The sequence below is a fragment of the Camelus dromedarius genome, chromosome 7 (genome assembly GCF_036321535.1).
Source record: "Camelus dromedarius isolate mCamDro1 chromosome 7, mCamDro1.pat, whole genome shotgun sequence".
Classification (NCBI taxonomy): domain Eukaryota; kingdom Metazoa; phylum Chordata; class Mammalia; order Artiodactyla; family Camelidae; genus Camelus; species Camelus dromedarius.
In genome coordinates, this window is record NC_087442.1 from 11,269,912 (window position 1) to 11,290,546 (window position 20,635).

At 42.5% G+C, this 20,635-nt stretch overlaps 1 protein-coding gene across 3 annotated transcripts in view; it reads right to left on the minus strand.

Moving 5' to 3' along the window:
• Positions 1-20,635, minus strand: part of MGAM (maltase-glucoamylase) — a 73,742-nt gene that overhangs the window by 19,266 nt on the left and 33,841 nt on the right. For all 3 annotated transcript variants that reach the window (XM_064487284.1, XM_010989860.3, XM_064487285.1), the window contains 18 exons: positions 20,513-20,630; positions 19,212-19,383; positions 17,811-17,927; positions 16,876-17,030; positions 15,537-15,621; positions 14,739-14,795; positions 14,083-14,207; positions 11,265-11,353; positions 10,548-10,597; positions 9,945-10,115; positions 6,837-6,989; positions 6,285-6,485; positions 5,092-5,246; positions 3,846-4,014; positions 3,486-3,582; positions 2,523-2,635; positions 1,498-1,623; positions 67-195 (listed from right to left, as the gene is read on the minus strand). In XM_064487284.1, the coding sequence (XP_064343354.1) occupies positions 67-195; positions 1,498-1,623; positions 2,523-2,635; positions 3,486-3,582; positions 3,846-4,014; positions 5,092-5,246; positions 6,285-6,485; positions 6,837-6,989; positions 9,945-10,115; positions 10,548-10,597; positions 11,265-11,353; positions 14,083-14,207; positions 14,739-14,795; positions 15,537-15,621; positions 16,876-17,030; positions 17,811-17,927; positions 19,212-19,383; positions 20,513-20,630 (2,282 nt within the window). The remainder of the gene's footprint in view (positions 1-66; positions 196-1,497; positions 1,624-2,522; positions 2,636-3,485; positions 3,583-3,845; positions 4,015-5,091; positions 5,247-6,284; positions 6,486-6,836; positions 6,990-9,944; positions 10,116-10,547; positions 10,598-11,264; positions 11,354-14,082; positions 14,208-14,738; positions 14,796-15,536; positions 15,622-16,875; positions 17,031-17,810; positions 17,928-19,211; positions 19,384-20,512; positions 20,631-20,635) is intronic.

The window sequence follows — 20,635 nt, forward strand, 5'->3', positions numbered from 1 at the left end:
AAGCTTTCTCCACCAAAGCCCACTCTCTCTTCCCAACAGACTGCACCCGCTCCCGTAGGGACTGACCAGGATGAGGATGACCCGCATCCCGTCAGCCTGGATGCGTGTAATCAGAGCTGGGAGCCCAGCAAATTCGGGGCCGAGGGTGAAGTCCAGCTGCCGCTCCATGTAGTCGATGTCGGCGTACTGCACATCCTGGAGGAGGACAAAGGACACTTGCAAAAGTCCAGGTTCCAGATGGGACAACGCACCACTGACGAATGGTGAATTTCAGGTGTCTTTGTGATTCTTTCAAGTGCCACCTCTCTTGTTTGTTAGGTAATAGGTTCTGAAAAATTCGCCTAATTTCTCATTTTCAGTCATAGAACAGGGAAAAAACTATACTAGCAAAAAACAGGATGATGATGCCTAGTTAGCAGGGCTGTGGAGATAAACGAAAACAGCAGATGAGAAAGTGCTTTGTAAAGGGCCAGTATATGGAGTGACTGTGGTTACCTCCCCGAAGCGGGTGCCCCTGGTATCAGTGGTTCTTGTTCAGAGAAAATAGCATAATGGAAACTAACTGGTACAAATACAACATGGACAGTAAATCTGCTAAAAACAAAACAAACAAAAATATCTATAGTGCTTTGCAATCACCAATCCTGGGGGTTATCAGACACAGCTTTCTTATTTTTCCTTTAAATTTTTAGGGGGGAGGGGAGATGATTAGGCTTGCTTATTTATTCATTAATGGAGGTACTGGGACTGAACCCAGGACCTGGCTCATGCTAAACACGTACTCTACCACTGAGCTGCACCCTCCCCTTAGCTTTCTTATTAAGAATAAAATATTGCACACTACACTTTCCAGTAACAGGAACAATTGTAAACAAAGGAAAAATAAGTAGAATAAAATTAAATATGTAAGTGGTTTGTGGGCCCCATGCTTTGATTAGTAGACCCCCCTTGTCTTCAAGTGAAGGCAGAGTTCGTTTCCATATGTATTTCCTCTGGAAACCAGTCCCTGGTTCCTGCATTCAGCCAGGAATTAGCTCAAAGCTGTGGGAACACTGGGCTGCAGCACTGGCAAAGCGCTGGAACTGAGTTTATATCTATACACACTCTGGTCTGCCTGAATTGGGGTCAAATTCTTTTAATTATGCAAAACTACTGTTTGGGTAACCTTTTATTCTTATGGTACCAAAGATGTTTTCGACTAAATGTTGTGAAGTCACGTGAAAGAAACGAAAGTATGATCTTGCAGAAAGAGCCTTGGAGCTGGCCCCATGTCCTCCTCCACCTCCTTTGGCAAATCACTGTGACTCTTCAAGTTAGGCACAATGACCTCCCCACCCCACCTTGTATTACTGTGTAGGAGTGAGGCTGAGTGTGCTATTGCATGAGAAAGTACTTCGTAATTTTATAAAACCCGATAAAAATCAGGCAAACTAATCCAGATATACAGACAACAAGGTTTGGCTCTGGGGCCAAGTACCCCCAAGACTGACAACGTACATAGGGGATCTGGGCAGCCACCATGTCATCATACAAGCTGGCAATCTCAGCGTCGTTCTGGTATCCATAGCGACACAGCTGAAACCCCAAGGACCAGTAAGGAACCATCACTGGCCGACCAATCAACTAGAAAATAAACAGAATTTAATTCTTAAAAAGGAGAATCTGGATTGAAGTCGTACACAAAGTGATAAGACTGTATTTCCAGTGTCCCCACTTAGATAATCACCAAATTCAAATCCAGACAGAAACTAAGAGGATGCAGAGCCACGGGGATAACTTGGATAAAGCTTCCTGCTAGGCTTAATCGTTTTCCCTGGGAGTTTTTAAAAATCTGATTTTTCAGTCTGATTTTTTACTCTGATTCCTAGTGGTAGTCCAGCTTACTGGTTAAGAACACAGAATCCAGACGCAAAACACGGGCTACCATATAGGCTCCAATCTCTGCTGACTATGTGACTCTAGGCAAAAGTGAAATAACCTCTTATACATCTGCTCTTCACTTGTAAATTGAAAATAATAATGTATTCATTTCAGTGTTTTTGTGAAGACTGAATGAGTGTATAAAGTACTCTGACATGCAGGAAGTAATAGATCAGTGACACATACTAAGTTTTATATCAGTGTTTGTTGCTGCTGACAAAACAACTGTCATGACCACTAGGACCACAATTACCACCACCACCATCACCATCATCATCACTACCACCACCACCATCACCACCACCACCACAATCATCACCACCACCATCACCACCACCACCATCACCATCATCATCACTACCACCATCACCACCACTACCATTACTACCATCGCCACCGTCAACTATCACCAGTGGCACCATGGCTACTTCTACTCTGCAATGCTTTGACAGGCTACAAATTAAATGGTTACTGGGATGTATTTATTGTTCCTTATTCTATAACCTACTCATCTTCCAGAAAGACCAACAATTCTAGTTACCATCTAAGAACTACAGAAAGTGCTGTATAAATACTTACTAACCAATTAAATTCTCTCCTACCTCAGTGTACTGCTGGGTGACAAGCTCTGGAGTTGGCCCCAACACCACATAGAAGTCCAGAACTCCTCCTGTGGTACGGTACGTCAAAGCAGGCAAGGGCTGGAATGTCACATCTGGAAATGGAGGAAAATGCCAGTCAATCTGGAAACCTCCAAGTGAGAAATTACCCCCTGAAATTCACACATTCTCCCTCTTCCTTTGCCTCCTTACTGTAGAGTATTGAGGGAAGGTGTTTTGTACCATAGCTACACAGAATTTTAAAAGGTGAGTGAAAGTCTGCAGGGTCCCATGCCTGGATTTTTTTTCCCTTTGGTGTGCTTATTATCCTATTATATGTTTTGCCATTCTGCTCTTTCAAATTAATAGCAATTTTATTTTAGAATAGTTTAAGACTTACAAGAAGTTGCAAATATAGTCCTGAGAGTTGTCTTGCACACTTCACCCAGCTTCCCCTAGTGATAATATCTTACACTGTATGTCGTCAAAACCAGGAAACTGACACTGATTTAATACTATTGACTCAGGTGTAGGCCTTATTCAGATTTCACCAGTTTTTACATGCATGCTTTTTAACTCCACCTCCTGATTTTCCACCTCCTTTCCAATACACTGTACCAATTTTCTTCACACCCTCGTACCCTCAGAGTGAGTGCTCTGATTCATGGCTTCATCACTAATTCAAGTCATATGAATGGCTCCTACTGGCTGACCTCCGGATACTTGGTTTTGTTATCCCTTCTACATGGTTTTTGCCAAATAGAAGTTGAGTTAATCCTTGCTACTACATGTTACTGGACTGAAATAAATAGAAAGACTAAACAAAACAAAGGGAAAAAAGCAAAACAAAACACTGTCCACAAGATAATAATTTTGTCTTTGGGGGCAACTTGGTCAAACACATTCTAAAGTTCCTCCAGAATGACTGATTCACCAAAATAAGGGGCTAGGCTGCCATCATCTCACCCATGGCATTGCTGTTTAGCAGGAGCACTCCGTGGGCACTGCCGTCCTCCTCCAGTGCCATGTAGTAGGGGTGGACACCGTAGGAATTCTTCTTGTACTGGGAGAGTCACAGGGAGAGGAGAGGTTTAAAGATACTGTGGCTGAGAAAGAAACTCAACAAAAATTGATTGAAATGGTATGTCTAGACTTCTCCATGAAATAAATTAAACACACGAAAAACAAAGAAGCCTGAGAATTGGCCCATTTGCCTAAAAGCAGAATGTGACTATCCAAGTTGAGTCTGGAAGGATGACACATGTAGTGTCCACAGTGTGGGCCGACAGAGACACAGGCACACGTTCCCAAAGGCTCTGCCCTTACCCCTGGGGGCTGGTCTCTGGAAAACATGCCCCACGTGTTCCAGTTCAAGTCTCTTCGAAAGGCCGTGTGCTCGGTTTCCCCAAAGCCATAGAGGTACTGGGAGGGGAGGCGCGTGGAGATGCGGATGAACATGTCGTTGAACGTGAAGCCAAGGAGCTGAGAGTCCCAGCTGCAACACAAAAGGGCGAGTTTGCAGAAGAAATGGGCTGTTCTGGCTTCAAACAGCTGATTTCTCAGGAAGATTGAACTCTTGCTTTCTTTCCTGACCCAGAACCCTGAGAACCTCCCAAACAAAATATCAAGTCTATACAAGCTAAATAATCATCGACGTCCTGGCTAAAAGCCCAGGAGCCAGCTTCCCTCTTCTGTTTTCCTCTATCACTGCCTCCTTTCAGGTGTCCCTCCAGTTGCCAGACCCAGTCACTGTCACCATCTCGGTCCCCACCACCTCACAGCAGCCCTAGTTTCCACTCTTGTCCCCACTGTGGTCCATTTTCCACAAACCATCCAGAGTGATATATTTTTGAAGCATCTCACAAAATGCCACACCCTTGTTAACAATTCTTCAGTGATTCCTCATCAAAACATTTGATGAAGTCTTCAAGGCCATTCCTGATCTGAAGCCACCTAAACCCCAGCCTCACCTCCCACCACTCACAGCCTTACTTGTGACACTGCTCCAACCACACAGGACTTTCTTCTCCTTAGTATGGCAAGCTTGTGCCTGTTGCCTGGCCTGCGCACAGACTACTCAATCTGTCCAAAGTGTTCTTCCTCTTCCCCCAGATCTCCACATGAGTGGCTCATGCTCCTAATTCAAATGTCACCTCCTTGGAGAGACTTACTCTGACCACAGATTCCCCTTGATTCTCAATTTCCTTGTTCGTTTTCCTACATGGCGGTTGGCACTATCTAAACCACCTCATATTTTCACTTCAATTATTTTTGTTATTTACTTATTATTTTTTATCATGAAGAGAGATCTTATCTTCTATAACCAACTGATATAGAGAAGGCATCCTGTAAACATTTGTTGAATGAATCCCTAGGTACCTGCAGCTGCTTCAGTAATTACTCCCAGGGCACTAAAGGTTTCTCCTGAAAACAGATCTGAAGGAAATAACTTATTCGTGAAACCAGAAGGGGACAGTGTGTTGCTTTGAGCAGGACTGCCTCCAAGGACAATAGACCTGGCAACGAACATACAGGTAATCATCAATTCCAAAGCAGACCAGGAGCCATTTACATTACAGTGCCCGTACTCTTCCGACGAACTTCAATCCCAAATGGGTTCTTCTTAATGAGGACCTCATAGAGTCGACTCTCAGGGGTGCTGGATGGAACCTCGGGGATGTTGAGAGGGATTGGGACTTCATACCGGTTGTTGTCGGGATCATAAATCTAGGGCCAGAGGAAACAGATTTCAGGCAAGTTGAGTACTCTTGAAACCTATACCCTTAGACTCTTTGACAAAAGGGTCTGAATGCTGTATTTCTTTGTCTTCTTTAAGCTCACGATCCTGGGAATTTAAGTAACAAATCAAAGATTAACATCAAATTTATCATTTTGATCTAAGTCTGTCATCTCTCATTTATAAGCCTCTATTATAGTAACACATTCCATCGGTATTATTTCTACCTTGGAAAATCAGACTAGAAGTTATGACTATATTCTTTATTACTTTGTATGTAGGTGGATGAGTGTATGTGAATACCTGAAAACTTTTCTGAGTTGAAAAACAATGCCCCCCAAAATCATGAACTCTATTTGATTAAAATAATCATAGATGTTCATGCTAAAAACGGGGTCTGAATTGATTCACTGAGTGCCTACTATCTTCTTGTCTCATACTGTACTAGACACTAGGATTACTAAACTGAGACACAGCATTGCCTTTAAGAAAGTCACAAATTAATGGAGGTGAAGAGAGGTGCCCACAACACTGGGTGAATTGTACTAGTGCAGGGCTACAGAGAAGGGTTGTGAGATACAGGGAAGGAAGTGCCTAACAATGTTTCTGGAAGACTGAGATGCTTTCATGGGGGAAAAGGATGAGTCTTGAAGCTTTGAAGCCATTAAACAAGCACAGAGAGAAAACCAAGTCATTTCTGGCAGAGATATAAATGCAAAGGCATAGAGAACTAAAAGAGGCCAATATTCTGGAGAGAGCTACTGTATAATCAGGAGGTGAGGAGGATAGAGTTAAAGCTGGAAACTTGGGCAAGTTCATTTACTTCAAACGCACTAGGTGATTCAGAACGGCTCTCACTGTCCCATCAGTGGTTTCCGATTACTCTGAGGATAATGACCTAGTGTACTGCAGCATGGTTCACCCAGAAGAGCATACTTAACTCTGGGTTCTGTAACCCTGACTAGCAAAAAGTAACGGAACTGAGAAGAGCTGAGTCAGTACTTAGTATACATACTGTAAACACGTACCTTAAACTGCAGCATGTTATCCTTATGGTAGGTCACATCCAGACGGAGGGAGCTCACAGGTGTCGAGGGCAATGTGTAGGCATAAGGGGAAGACTTCAAGGAGATGACAGCTGTGGCCCCATGGGAGTCATACTGAATATCACCAACAGAGTACAGATCATTGATGAAATAGCAGAAAGGGACTCCAGGAGAACTGGATTCCTGAAAAGTAAAACAAATCCAGCTCAGCATGGGTCCTAGGATTATCAAATACAAAGGGGCTAGGAAAGGCACTTTGCAGGGAGATGAAGATAAAATCACTCACTTTCTTACACAGTCTTTGGCAGTGACATTAGTTTAAATTTCTGGTCCCCATGCAAAATACTTGTTTAAAACAAAATCCCACTCCTGTCCCTACCTATTCTTCACATCCAGATAAAAACTCAGGCTGCTTTGGAAGTCCTTTCTTTCTGTGGATTTTAAGCAGTGATACAGGTACTGATGCTATGCTCGGGAAATTGTAGATTAAGTGTAGAGGGTTTTACTGTACATTAACACCGTCAGCATGGTTACCTCCCAGACACAGCCGCGGGCAGCACAGTTTTCCGCAGAAGCACCATTCTCATCAGGGTAACAGTCTATTTTTTCTGCATCCCTTATCTTCACATCCCACTCCACCGTGTATGCTTCTCCCAGGACAAGGTCAATTCCTGTGATGAGGGCCACCTGGAAGAATGAGGCAGCTTATCAAGGAAATTTATCCTTGGAACAAAGGCCTTGCAAGATCTGAAACTTCATTTAAGAAAGAAAATAGAAATCAGACCAGACACTCAACAATTCGAGTCACACAGCACTGGAGTTCACATGAAGAGAGAAGGGGGCAGGATCCAACCAGTGACCACAGGGCAAATGTCATCATTCTACCTTGTACATAACATTTTGAAAAGAATCAAGTCAAGTAAAACCTTCAGTAATCACAGAAGGTGATTTCTTTTCCTTCCCTAGCTTTTCTTTTTCTTTCTTTTCTCCCCTAACTTCACTTCCTCCTCCTTATTTTTTCAGGGTGGCTCACCTCTGCACTCCCCATACAGCACAGCACACACAAGCACATGGTCTCATCCCAAACCGAGATCGTCTTCTTGCCCCCCATTCCCGAAACCAGTGTTCCCTCACTGTCTGGACTCGGGGCAAGAACACAGAAATGAGAATCATGGGGCCAGGGTTCTCACTGCCATTCCACTGTGGAAACTCAGACAAATTACTTCAATTCCTTGGGTTTCAGTTTCATCAACTGCAAAACTGGTCAGCTGGCAAGTTCATTCCATTTCCTTCCATTTCTAATGTCCCAGCCTCTTCATTTCTTTAAACCCAAAGTCTCAAAACTTGAAACTTTCTTGAGTCCCATTCACTAATTCAAATATTTCAGAATATGAAAATGAATATATATATGTATTCATGTATGACTGAAGCAATGTGGTGTACCCCAGAAATCGACACATTGTAAACTGACTGTACTTCAATAAAAATAAATAAAAATAAAAATAAATTTTAAACCCAACAAATATTTCATATTTTTCTGTGTTCATCTCTTCTTTAATTAGTAATTTCTATAGAGAAAGTTCTCATTTGTCTAGAGTTATAAAATCTCATTCTAAGGATGCTCACCCTTCTTCCAGTATCTCCCCAGTCTACGTCATATTATACTTCTCTGGACTACAAACCCCACCTCAGAACAATATTCTTACAATGGCATATGTTGATTCAAGGATCAGTATGAGACCCTTTGAGAATTAGATCAGATCCTTCTTATTTCTAGTACCTAAAACCCTCCAAAATCTGACCACAGTTAATCTGTCCAAACTAGTCTCCTTCCAAAAGTGGATCCTCCCTGTTCTAGTTACACAATACAGACTGACAAGGCTGTTCTCAGAACTGAGACTGACTTATTCTGACACCTCAACCTTGAGTGCTTTCTCTAGGAAATGCCCTTTCTAGGAAAATGGTGCCCGTTTTTGGACTAGACTGCTAGCTGCCTGCCCATATAAAATTCCCTTCTTACTCACTATTTCAGTTTAAAACACTTAAGTTCCCAATTAAGAACTATTTTTAACCCATGTAACATAGCTGTGGCCATTAATAGGTTAAATAAGTCTGCTGGGAGTTGCCAGCCAAGTGTTTCGTGTTTCGTTCTTTTTTTTTTTTTTTTAATTGAAGTATAGTCAGTTTACAATGTTTTGCCAATTTCTGGTGCATAGCACAATGTCTCAGTCATACCAAGTGTTTCTTTCTTGATTTAAGGGTCTGCCCCTCCCTTCCCCTTTTTCTTCCAGTTTCTTCTTTTTTTATTTTCACTTTTTCTAACAAAGCCATAGCGATGAGGATTAAGCCACCACTTGTAATCACAAGAGAAGAAAAGACTTCAGCCCTGATGATCTTGAGTCACTGAAGCAATGCCAGCAACTGACCACTTCCTAACCTCCTATTGCATAAGGAAAAAAAAAACCACAATTTGTTGAAACCACCGTTCTGCTGAGTTTCCTGTCACTTGCAACTGAACAAATCTCTACCAGATGCATCATCTTTCAAGGTACAATGCCCTGATGTCTCCCAAGGCTTCACTCAATTACTCCATTAAGCTTGTCAACATTAAACTGGACAGAATATGAGTTAACATTTTCTATTTGTAAGGCTGGGTTGCCTATCCCCTCCCAAATAGTTTCATGTGTATAAACTGTGTTTTCCCAACACCTAAATTCAAACAATAAAGGAGTTCCTTTGATTGTATATTAATTAATTTACTTATCAAACATTTAGTTAGTTTATTTTTTATATGCATCCTAGCTTGCACTTTGCTGTGCACATAACCAGCTATATAATACTTTATTTCTCACTTTGTAATGTATGCATCCTCAGTGTATGTTGTCAGGACAAAATGTCAAATGCCACCGATTTATCACTATAGTAGAAGACTAAATTTACTTATTTTCTCCAAATATGGAAGGTCCCTCACCAACCATGCTAACCCAGCAGCTTCCAAACTCAGATCATTCAACGTCTGTGTAATAAGGAGTGTTTGGAGAAAGGATTCTGCCTGACGCTGAAATTTCAGAGGAACTGATTACAACTGATCAGGAACATCAAGTTTCATTCAAAGTGATGAAAAATCATTTTATCATTATCATTGAACCAAGTAAGTAGCCATTAGCTAAGTTTACCAAGTTCTTTGACTTAAAATACTTCCTAAAAATGTATGTGTTGGAGTGAGAATCTGTATAGCTCAATACAGTTTAAAAAAAAGCGCATCTCAAAATTCTAACTAATAGGAATCCCACCTCCCACCTCAACCCTTCTAGCATCAGTCAGCAGCTCTCAGACCCAGTTTTCCTCTAATTCTGACTTCACTCCTCTTCTGTCCTGGTCAGAGGGGACAGCAGACTGAGGAGCAGATAAGGGAATAAAGATAAAAAGTCCATTTTACTTCATCCCGGTCTCTCAGCAGCTCACTTATTCTTTCTAGCTCTGACCAACTCCTCATTTTTTTTCTGCCCTAACCCTCCAATTTCCCCGCTCCAGTCTTCAGAATGTACTCTGGTCCTTCAGAAACCCATGCAACCTTGGCAAGAAGGACCACCTTAAGCTGTAAAAAATTCTTGATAAACTATTTCCAAAATGGAGTTTTACCTGTAGGGCAGAATCATAAGTGACATTAGGAGAAACATGACTTGGGTGGACACCATTGTGTTTCACTGTAATGTTGGTAGGTTCCTGGGTCCCAAGGATTTTAATCTCTTTAAATACTAAATTATTGGGGTCTGTGTAGGTTGACTGCAAAATTTTCACATCCAAGCGGTTCTGCAAAACAACGAAGCACAAAGGTCGGTGTAGAATACACAGATTCTCAGGTCACCCAAACATCCCATCAGAGACCAGATACCCAAAACTGCTCTGAATGCCTCTTGGCTGTCTCTGCTAACGTGTGCCCAAGAAGTACAAACTTATTTTTCCCCTGAGGGGTGGGGAAGAAGAGAGACAGAAGCACACACACACAGAGAACATTTTTTAAAACTTCATTTAAAAAGACAGACTGCTTTGATTTATCCATATCATTGCCACTTTTTACCAACATGGATGATTCAATTATTGGGCATTAAAGTCATAAACTGAAATGTGTCAGCCTGTTGTCATAAATGAAGCTACAAATATAATTACACACAGACACAAACACAAAGAACTGATGGTCATACAAAAGCCCGCACTTAAGATGCATAAAAATATACTACTCACTTGGGTGACGGAAAACTCACATAAGAGATAAGCTTTATTGGCCACAGTATCTGAAAGCGAGAGACGAACAGGTCAGACTCCAGCCTACCCACTCCAGAAGGATGGCTTTCCTACTGGTGCTGCTTGAAACTACATGTTGACAATGACAAGGCCAAGCCACTGTTTTCCCTTTTCCTTCTGACCTTAACCTTGAAAAGTTCCCTTCCAAGTGCTTCCAAGGCATAGTCCTCAAGTGAATCTATTTCCTAAGCTTGAGCCACAAGAATTGTTAGTATATTGGATACAGAAAAAAAAAAAATGTGTTCAGAAGCATGGCTAGATACAGGCCTACTTGAAAAGCGGATTCTCACCGCCCCACTGGCATGGGTATGTTTTACATATCATTCATTCTGTTCATAAGTATTTGGAGGGGAGGCATGTGCATTGAATGGCAGAAACAATCTTGAAAACATCTCTTACAGGTGCCCGTTGACAATCAAATGAGAGCCTACACATAGAGCTGGCCAGTGGGAGAATTCTAAGAGGTAGAGTTGTGTTTTCCTTCCGTCTGTGGTCCATCTACCACTACTCTTGAACAGCACAACCAAGACCAAAGTTCTTCTCTCGAGTGATTAATGCTCCAGTGCCTGGTGAGACTTCCCGCACAGCTGCATGACCAGCAGGAGTAACCAAAGACGCAGGTTTGGGAAACAGCGACATTGTCATAACAGTGCTCACCTTTCGTTTCCCCATCATCCCAGAAAAGTTCGCCTTTTGCTTCTTTATTCTCATCTAGGGCAATGATAAGACCAAGAGGGTTCCTTCGACTGTGGGAAATAAGATTTATGTAAGAGGCGAAGACTTGGGACTCAAAAGAATTTTGCTAAATGAGCTGTGAAAGATTCTACCAGATTTCACATGGGAAAGGTTACCAGCAGCAGATGGCTGCGCTTTCTTTGGGCACAAAGGCAAAATCAACATGGGCATCATTTTCTAGAATTAGTAATGTCACAGGAGACAGAAGTAACCAAACGTCAGCCATAAACATCTATGTAGGAGGCAAGAATTTAAGCACCAGAATCATTGCAATTGCTACAATCAAAGCTGCTGATGCAACTACTATTTTGAATACAGGCTATTAGAAGAAGAAACCCTGGATTGTAACTGGCTCAGTCTAATCATTTAGAGATGATACATGCAGGAGAAGCATTAACTACAGTCGGAGGGATATATTCTTTTCCCTGCCTAAGAACCAGGTTGAGAAAGCAATAAGATACAATTCAGTCCATCACATTTTTTATATATATATATATATATATAGACACACATGTATACACATATATACATACACACACATATTTCCATATATACATATATAATGTACACTGTAGGATATAGAGATATATAATGGCAATTTTCTGACTTTGACTATTTATTATTAGTTAATTTCAAAAGAAAAATTTAACATTCTAATTATCTGCTTTATAGACTATGAAATACAAACACTACTCAAAAGCTGCTGAAATAGATGGATGTAGAGAAAGAGGGAGAAAGGAAGAGGGACTTCATGTGGCATCTCTCCTGATTTCACCACTCCTCGACACAACCTCCTGGTCCTGTTGTGTCCACCCCATCGGATTCTGTCACAGGTCAGCCTTCCACCCTGCCCTATGCAAGCCAGGTTCCCTTATCAACAAAATCACCTGCTTTCATTTAACAGGCATGTACCGAGTAGCTCTCATCGCTAGGAGGTCTAAGAGATACAAAAACAAGTACACTGCAACTCCACTGATGACCTTAAATATTATAAGAAAGATTGAACACATTCACCAAATAGTCAAAATGGAAAGAGTAAAGAGTGGCACAAAATTGAAATACTTTTAGGAGTCCACAGTAAAACATCCTGCAGCGTGGAGGCCTAGCTATGTTGGAGGACACTACATACGTTGAACGACTCACCCACTAAAACACTCCTTGGGCCCAGATAAATTAAACACATGATCATTGAAGGGTGCTAATGTGACCCCCAAGTTGACAGCAGTCCTGGCTTGCAGCCAAAGAGAAGGCTAAGCCTCTTTGCAAGAACGAGGGCCATCCTGGGATCCTCAAGATCACATTTGAAAAAGAAAAAAAGGAATGACTAAACACACAAGGTATCAAGCCAACATGAAAGACAGTTGGCAAAGACAACTGACAACAGATTTAGATCCTTCTGAGGATTTTAGATCACGGAACTTTCAGATACAAAGTATAAAATAACTCTGATTGAAATACTTAACAATATTAAGGAGGAAAGAAAAAAATCAGCTGAATAGCAAAAAAAGGATAAAAAAAATGAGCAGAAAGTTGGATGTAGCAGCACTCCCTCTGCTGGAATCGTTGGGGAAGATTTCATCTGGCGGATGAAATCTGAGTTTAACCTGGAAGCTCAAGAAGACTGTGTCAGGCAAAGAATGCGGTAAAGGGGGACAAGCGCTGAAGCCCAGCTGCAGTGAGATAGACGACAATGCTCGGAGAAGAACACGATTTTTGGCATCACTGGTCTATAGGTGTGTATTAAGGTGTGTCTGGAGACACAGGTGTTAACTTGAAACCAGGCTGTGATTGGCCTTGAACTAATGACAGAGTTTGGACTTTAACCTGGCAAGCAGCGGGTTGAGATCTTCATTTTGGAAAGCTAATTCTCGTACCCATATGCAGAACAGCATGAAGCTGAACAGTGGGAGAAAAAGAAACCAGCTGGTGTTGGCTGTATAAGCATTTTCCATCAGTATCATAAAAGTCTAGATTCGAAAAATTAAGGTAGTAAGGGGGGTTCAAAAAGAAAAGACAGATTTCTAACCTCCTCAAAGCTCCCTGTCTATTAAAAGCAAATAAGCGAAGACATTTAGAGACAGATAGGAATGGGTGCCTCTTCAGTGCAGACGGAGCCTATGAGAATCATAAAATCTTAAAGGAGAGGTCAGTGACATGAAGGAGATTTGAAGTGCATAAGAGGGCATTTTTGAGTCCCATTCTGCATCACAAGAAAAAAAGGGCTTAGTGGGAAGAAAGGAAGGGGAAATGGAGGTTACGGGGGAGTGGGCAGTGGACCGCACTCCCCAGAAATGGGAACGAGGAGTCAAGAGCGCAGTGTGGTGGAACGATGGTCTGATCAAGGCAGGCGGGGTGAGCAACAGACCCCATTTGCCTGGAATCGAGGTTTCCCAAGACATGAGCCTTTCAGAGCTAAAAGTGAAGTGGTCCTGGGAAAACCAGGAAAGTTCACCACCCTGGCACTCAGTATGTTTTGAGGAGAAAGTCAAGGGGTTTAAGGAAGGACAAGGATTAAGGTCTTTCAGAATCCATTTGGATGGAGCTCCAAATCACGGCTTCCCCACAAGAGGCCTAGGGAAATCCAGGAGAGAGAGTTCAATGGCCACACACACACCCCAGTACCTTTCCTCCCCACATCCCATGTAATGCTTCAGCAGCTCCTACAAGGGCAACAGATGGGAGCAGAAACGACCAGGTGTGTCAGCTTCCTCCGTAAAGGAAACTCCCAGCCATGCTGTACCTGGCCTCCGTGGTTGTGGCCGGCTGTTGTGTGGGGAAGATATAGCCACCTCGAAGGTGAAGCCCGATTTTGTCTCCAGGAAGTTCCATCTCCACTCTCTGCTTCCTCCATCTCACGCGGGCCCCCTGATGCAGCAGACAAATCAAACACGCTGGCATGACACCACAGCACCTCCACCTCCTACCCACCTGCTGAGCCAACTGCAGCTCTCCTTTTCCCCCCTGGCTGAATGCCTGTCTAGTCAGGCAATCAAACAAGGGAAGGAAAGGAATTTAAGAATAATAAGTTTTATGATCAGTTGGGAGTTTGGGGGGGGGGGCAGTGACATCATGCTGAGGCTAGTTGACATACATTATATGAATGAATAGTTCTAAACACGTCATTTGACTCATGTCCAAGCTCAAACTGTCCAACAGTCCCAATATTTGCCCAAGAGACACTCTACTTCAGTCTTTGTCTTATTAATGAATAAAATATATGAAAGTATCTTTTTTCAGATTTCATCATGACTCGTGTCAAGTGACTTAAGCTCGTTTTAAAGACTCTGCTATGACATTACAGAAACACTCCTCAGTGCACGGAGAGATGTTTCTCTCTACAGGGAGGTGTCTTGTCTATGCAGCTGTGAGAGTTTAAGAAAAGTCAAAGCTACTTACAGTCTCGTAGTCATACCAGACGGCGTCAGGCACATACGCTGTCACTTTCTCTGCACCCTGAAATGAAAACATTGTTCATCATGATCCAGCCTCTGAAGGGGGAAAATAGATTTCCTAGCACTTCCTAGGGAACTTCTTAACCACATACTGAAAGTGCACAAATGGTCTTTCTTTTCTCTGTTATCAAATGATAATTTTCTTCCAACAGGGCAATAATTTGGCAACTCAAAGAAAGATCCCAGATGGAACCATATTAGGAATAATAATAAAGATGATGAAATACATGATGTGGTTAGAGTTCCAGCTTTATATTGTTTACCTCATTTAATCTTCCCAACGGTCCCCAGCGATATGTATTCTTATTACCTCAGCTTACAGCTGAGGAACCGGCACAATGACTTGCCCCAGATCGCACTGGGATGAAACGGCAGAGGCAGTAACCACAGCCTGATCAGCCTGAGCTCAGGGTGAGTGCCGGGTGACTGCTCTGCCTGCCTCCGCATCACAGAGTAAGTAATGATCTGCTATGAGAATCTGATGACACATAGGAGCATCCTTAAACCCGGAGTCACCCACAGATGCTTCTACACTGACTGGAAACTTGGTCAAGAAAAAAAGACTCTCAAGAAAAAAAAATGTGTCACATCAGTCACCCAACCTCCCAAATCCCCAGCACAATCTCTTCTAGGCTGACCCAGCCACAGATGTGGGAAATGGGTTTGGAATATAAAGGAGAGAAATGGGAGGGTAGCAGGGACAAAAGCCAAGACCACCAGTGTGTCTCCATGGGACACTCGCCTCATTGAGAACTGGAGTGATGAGCAGGCTGGGCCCCCAGAGAAACTGCTGGTGCACATCCCACGTGTTGCTGTCCGCATAGAACCTAGAGACCAGAGAGATGTTCGCTGCCACTTGGACCACTGCTTCCTGGCAGCCCTCCCACCAGCCTGTCCAAAACATGCAAGCTCCCTGCTTGGAGACCCCCCTTCAGTTATTCTGTGATACCTCTTCACCCCCCACCTCCCTACTCCTGCAGGCAGATCCACTCTCCCCAGCCCATGTGCCCTCCTAGTCTTCCCCCAACTGGGACAGAAGTCCCTATTTCAGCATCTATGCTAGGCAGGTTCTAGACTATAATTCCAATTGCCACATCCCCCTTTAAAAAATAAGCAGAATAAATAATACATTTTAAATTAAAAAAATTTTTTTTTAGTTTTTTTGGGGAGAGGGAGGTAAATGGATTTATTTATTTATGTTTAGAGGAGGTATTGGGGATTGAACCCAGGACCTCATGCATGCTAAGCATTGGCTCTACCACTGAGCTATACCCTCCCCAGTGATACGTTTTAAAACTTCAGCAGACTGTCAGGAAGGAACTGGATCCGATCACAAGACAAACAAACAAAAAAAAAAAAAACAGCAGACAATTTAAAAGTTTACTCTTTTCTCTTTTAGCATATCTACCTTTTTAATATGGAATTCCAGGTGATAGAAAAAACTTACCCAAAATAGTAATAATAATAATTAGAATACATATTATTTTATATGTTAGAATAATATCATGCCTGAGGGCCTGAAATGCCAGACACCTAAGGAAATGAACTGTATCTGGATTTTGACACAGGAAGCCTCCTAAGTGCTCTTTCTTAGAGTCAAATTAGAGATGCTCGTTGGCTGACAACAAAAATTCTGAATTCTGGAAGTGCTCTATGATATTCTTATCAGCATGTACATGGCAGGCTCATTCCCAGAGCCTGAATATAGTGCATCACGGAAAAGACCATCAGGTTCAAGTTATCAGATTCTTTAAATTAAGACCAAAGAAACTGAGGATGAAAGAATTTGAATGATCTGTGTAAGGTACAGAGTTAGTTGGTGGTGGAACAAAGAAAAGACCCCAGATCCCATGACCTAGTCTAGTTCTCTCCCCCAAAAGGGAACAGGCTGTAACACTGAAATACACCCGAAACAGTACTAGGCAGCAATAGCCTTACAAGTTAGCAACTGGGTATTCAAATTCAAAAAAATGTATCTGAGTAACAGTTTGAATTGTTTTAATTTTCACTCTTATGTTTGATGATACAGTCAACGTCACCCAGTTGCATTAACAAAACTCCTTTGGGTTAGGTGAACTTACTCGTGCAGAAGGGGCCTGGCCACCGTGTCCCCCCGGCTGTGGGCCTGGTAGAAGAGGGTGTAGAGGTGGGGCAGCAGAGTGTAGCGGACAGTAAGGTAGTGCCTGGAGGAATTCAGCAGCAGAGAATCAGCTCCAAAGGAGGCAGGGTCCTGGGCCTGGGAGGAGACAAGCGGTTGTAATTGTGATCTGGTAACAGCAGAAGCATCTGGGGAATTCAGATCTCCTTCACCACAGCCAGGCTCCTTCCCATAAGACCTGGGCCCCGGGTTGCAAACTCTGCCTCTGCGCAGCACAGGTGGGCAAGGCAGATATTTCGCCAAGCAAGTGGCCATTCTTCCCCTCGAGACTCATCCTCTTTCATTTCCTCTAGGGTTTCTCTCTCGGGAGACCACCATTTAAATAATTTTAAAGTATTTCCTCATTCGATTCTTATCACAAAATGAGCAATGTAGGTAAAGTGTATGGAGATTTGATAAAACAAACAAATGAACAAACAAACAAACACCCTTCACAGACTCGCCGCGTCCTTGACTGCCGCAGGAATAGCAGAGGCTGCAGCATCAGGGCATTTTCTTTTTTTTCTTTTCTTTTCTTTTTAAATTATTTTAAATCTTTTCTAGTACCTTTATTGTGGTGTAATCCCTGTACAGTAAACTACACGTATTATCAGACGTACAATTTGATGAATTTTGATAGATGTATATACCAATGAAACCACCACCACAATCAAGATAGCTAACATGTCCATTCCTCCCCAAGAGGTGCACATTTCATGGGACATCACAGGACCCAGTTAATTACAATCAGTGATGCCAATGAGCCCAAGTGAAGCATCGGGTAGGAAGCTGGCTCAACAGATTTCTCGGCGAGGATGCAGATCAATCCATTCCCAATGTTTACCAAATTTATCTTGATCATATCTCCTGGAGACTCACCTTGTAGCCTTGGCAATTGTGATTCCTGGAAAATGGATAAAATGCTCCCAGCTGCATCCACCTCCTGCAGAGCTCTTCAGGAGCATCCAGTGTAAAGCCACATATGTCAGAACCCACCTGGAAGGACACGCAGACAGCGTGTGTGCCTCATTCCATCACCCCGCCACGCCCCGCTTTGCTTTCTACCAGAGACCTGCCAACTGAACTCCACTAAGCTCTTCCTGAGAAGGCTAACATGCATGATCAAATCGATCTGTACTCTGTGTCCACTCTACTTCCAGGTGACTTCGAGTAAATGCCTTTCTGTGCCTCAGTTTCCTCATTTTGTTAAAGTGGGCACTAATTAGCTACCTGGGGTTTTAGGAAATGAGATAATGTAAGTAAGACACTTGACATACAATAGCTGTTTGATGATAGTAACTAGAAATACCGCTGATAGTATCATTTTGATCACAGCACTAGCAGAATTAATTTTCCAAAGCCTAAATCTGGCTGGGTCATTCATCTCTCAAAAATCAGGGTCTTCTGCTGCTCCTCCTTATCAGTGCCTCAAAACCTGGCTCCAACCCACCTTCCCAGCATCATTTCTCATTCCAATCCTACATGCTGATCCTTACAGACACACTGAATTTTCTCCCTTGCTGGTCTTGCTCAGGTTTATTTCTCAATCGTAAAGTGACCTCCCCCCATCAGTCTGACAAAATACACCCACTTTCAAGGTTAAACTGAAGTGCCGTCTTTTCCATGAAGTTACTCTTCTCCGTCTGTGACTCCCTTTGCTCCCCGTAAGCTTGTCAGAGTTGCTGAGTCCCTCACTCAGGACCTCTTTAAACATTTACTTTCTATGTTCCTGCTGGCACTTTTATCCTAGCTTGCCATAATTATGTACATACAGAAACTTTGAGGGGGGGGAGGAGGTGTTTCTGTTACTATATTTATGATTCTCTCCACCCTCACCATGCATACCCAACTCAACAGCCTGCACACAGTAGGAGCTCAATAAATAGATACACTGAACTGAACTAGAAGATGCCAAAGCCATCCCTATGGTGCTGGCAATATTATGTTTCCTCATCTGGGTTCTGGATACACAGATGTGCTCAGTATTCATCAACTGTATACTCAAGGATACGTGCACTTTTTCTGTCTGCATGTTATATTTGAGCAGGAAATATTCCAGCGATACCACTTCAAGGTTGTACTTTCTATCCTCATGAGGTGGTACAGGAAAGACCGTCGAGGTACCAGGGCTGGACTGATGTGTACGAAGCACATTATCTCTAGACGCTAAATCCCTGGGCCATGGAGGGCTGGAGAGGGGAGCCTCATCGTTTGGAAACTTTCTAGAATGAGGCTTTCTGGGGACTGAGGTTCATAAGAGAGCTCAGGATGTGGACTCACCATTGGGATACCAAAAAGGTTGAACTCGAGCATGGCAGGGATGGACCACTGGAGGTCGCTCCAGGTGGCCGCGTTGTCTCCTAACCAGTGGGCTGCAAACTTGCCAGACCCCGCAAAGGTAGAACGGGTTAAAATGAAGCTTCTCTTGTTAGGGAACACAGTCTTGACAGCTCTAGAAAAGGAAGGAGACTTAGGGAGTCAATGTGCAACCTTAGCGTGTCTCAGCCCAGGGGATGCAGTGACAACGTTGAGGAGCTCAAAAGTTAACACCCCGCTTTTCTCTTCTAGTGTTCTCCCTTTCAGCTGCTATTGGGGGCAGACTGCACTACTGAGTGTGTTTATATTTTGTTTTGCCTTCTTTTGCTTTAGTCATTTTATGTACATCATTAACTCTATGATTTCCAAAAGTTTCAAAAGCAGTCTTGAAGCTAGCAACTAGAAGTATACAATCTTTACGGAATGAAGGTGAAATTTAGCTTTACATAGATGTATATACATTAGTCTTACACATCATGTGGTTTCACAAAAATGAATTTGTGAACAGCCTTTTGGAACTTGTATTGTTTTAAAGTAGAAACACTGGTCATATATTGTAATAAGAAAAGACATTTTAAAATTATATATGTATGTACATATTTTAAAGTAAATGTAATCATCTTTTTTTTAAAATTATGTCTATATATAGACCTAAAAACTTTTGTTCTATGATTTTTTTCAACAACTTTCAAGAAGGCTAAAATTACACCCATGACTTTGCTAATGATCGAGTGTGGTTTTGGTCTGGCTTCTTGCTGCCACAGTTGCAGGAAGTAGAGTAAATTCTCAATACTTTTTCCTCGCTATAGAATTTTCATTCACATAAAGGTAGACACAGCACAGGAGAAGGATATTGAGCCAGTACCTAAAACCCCAAAGCACATGAGGTCTACAAGTTACTCAACCCTCCATACTCTGGTCTACACAATATGGCGGAGGAAAATACACGGGCCTCGGACTCATGCAGAAATGAGTCCAAACTTTGCTTTTACAATTTATTAGCTGTTTGACCTTGGTCAAGTTACTTCTCTTTTTTTCTTCTAACCTTCCATTCTTTCATTTATTCATTCATTCTTTCATTATATACATTCCACAAGTATTGATTGGAGCCTTTCTTCCCTATGTGCCCAGGATTTTCTTCCTTCACTCCGTAATAACAACCATACTTATCTTGCCAAGTTCTTAAAAATAATACATTGGCATCTGGCATCTAGCAAGACTAACAGTCTGATCACGTATTAGGTCTGTAGCAGCAATGGCCTTACTCTGAGGTGGCAATGGCCATGGAGTAGCCATACAGACTGTGGACATCGTAATGCTTGCCCCAGTGCTGCACTGCATCCATGCAGAGGCTCTTGCGGAACAGGTACCCATCCAGGACTCCTGGG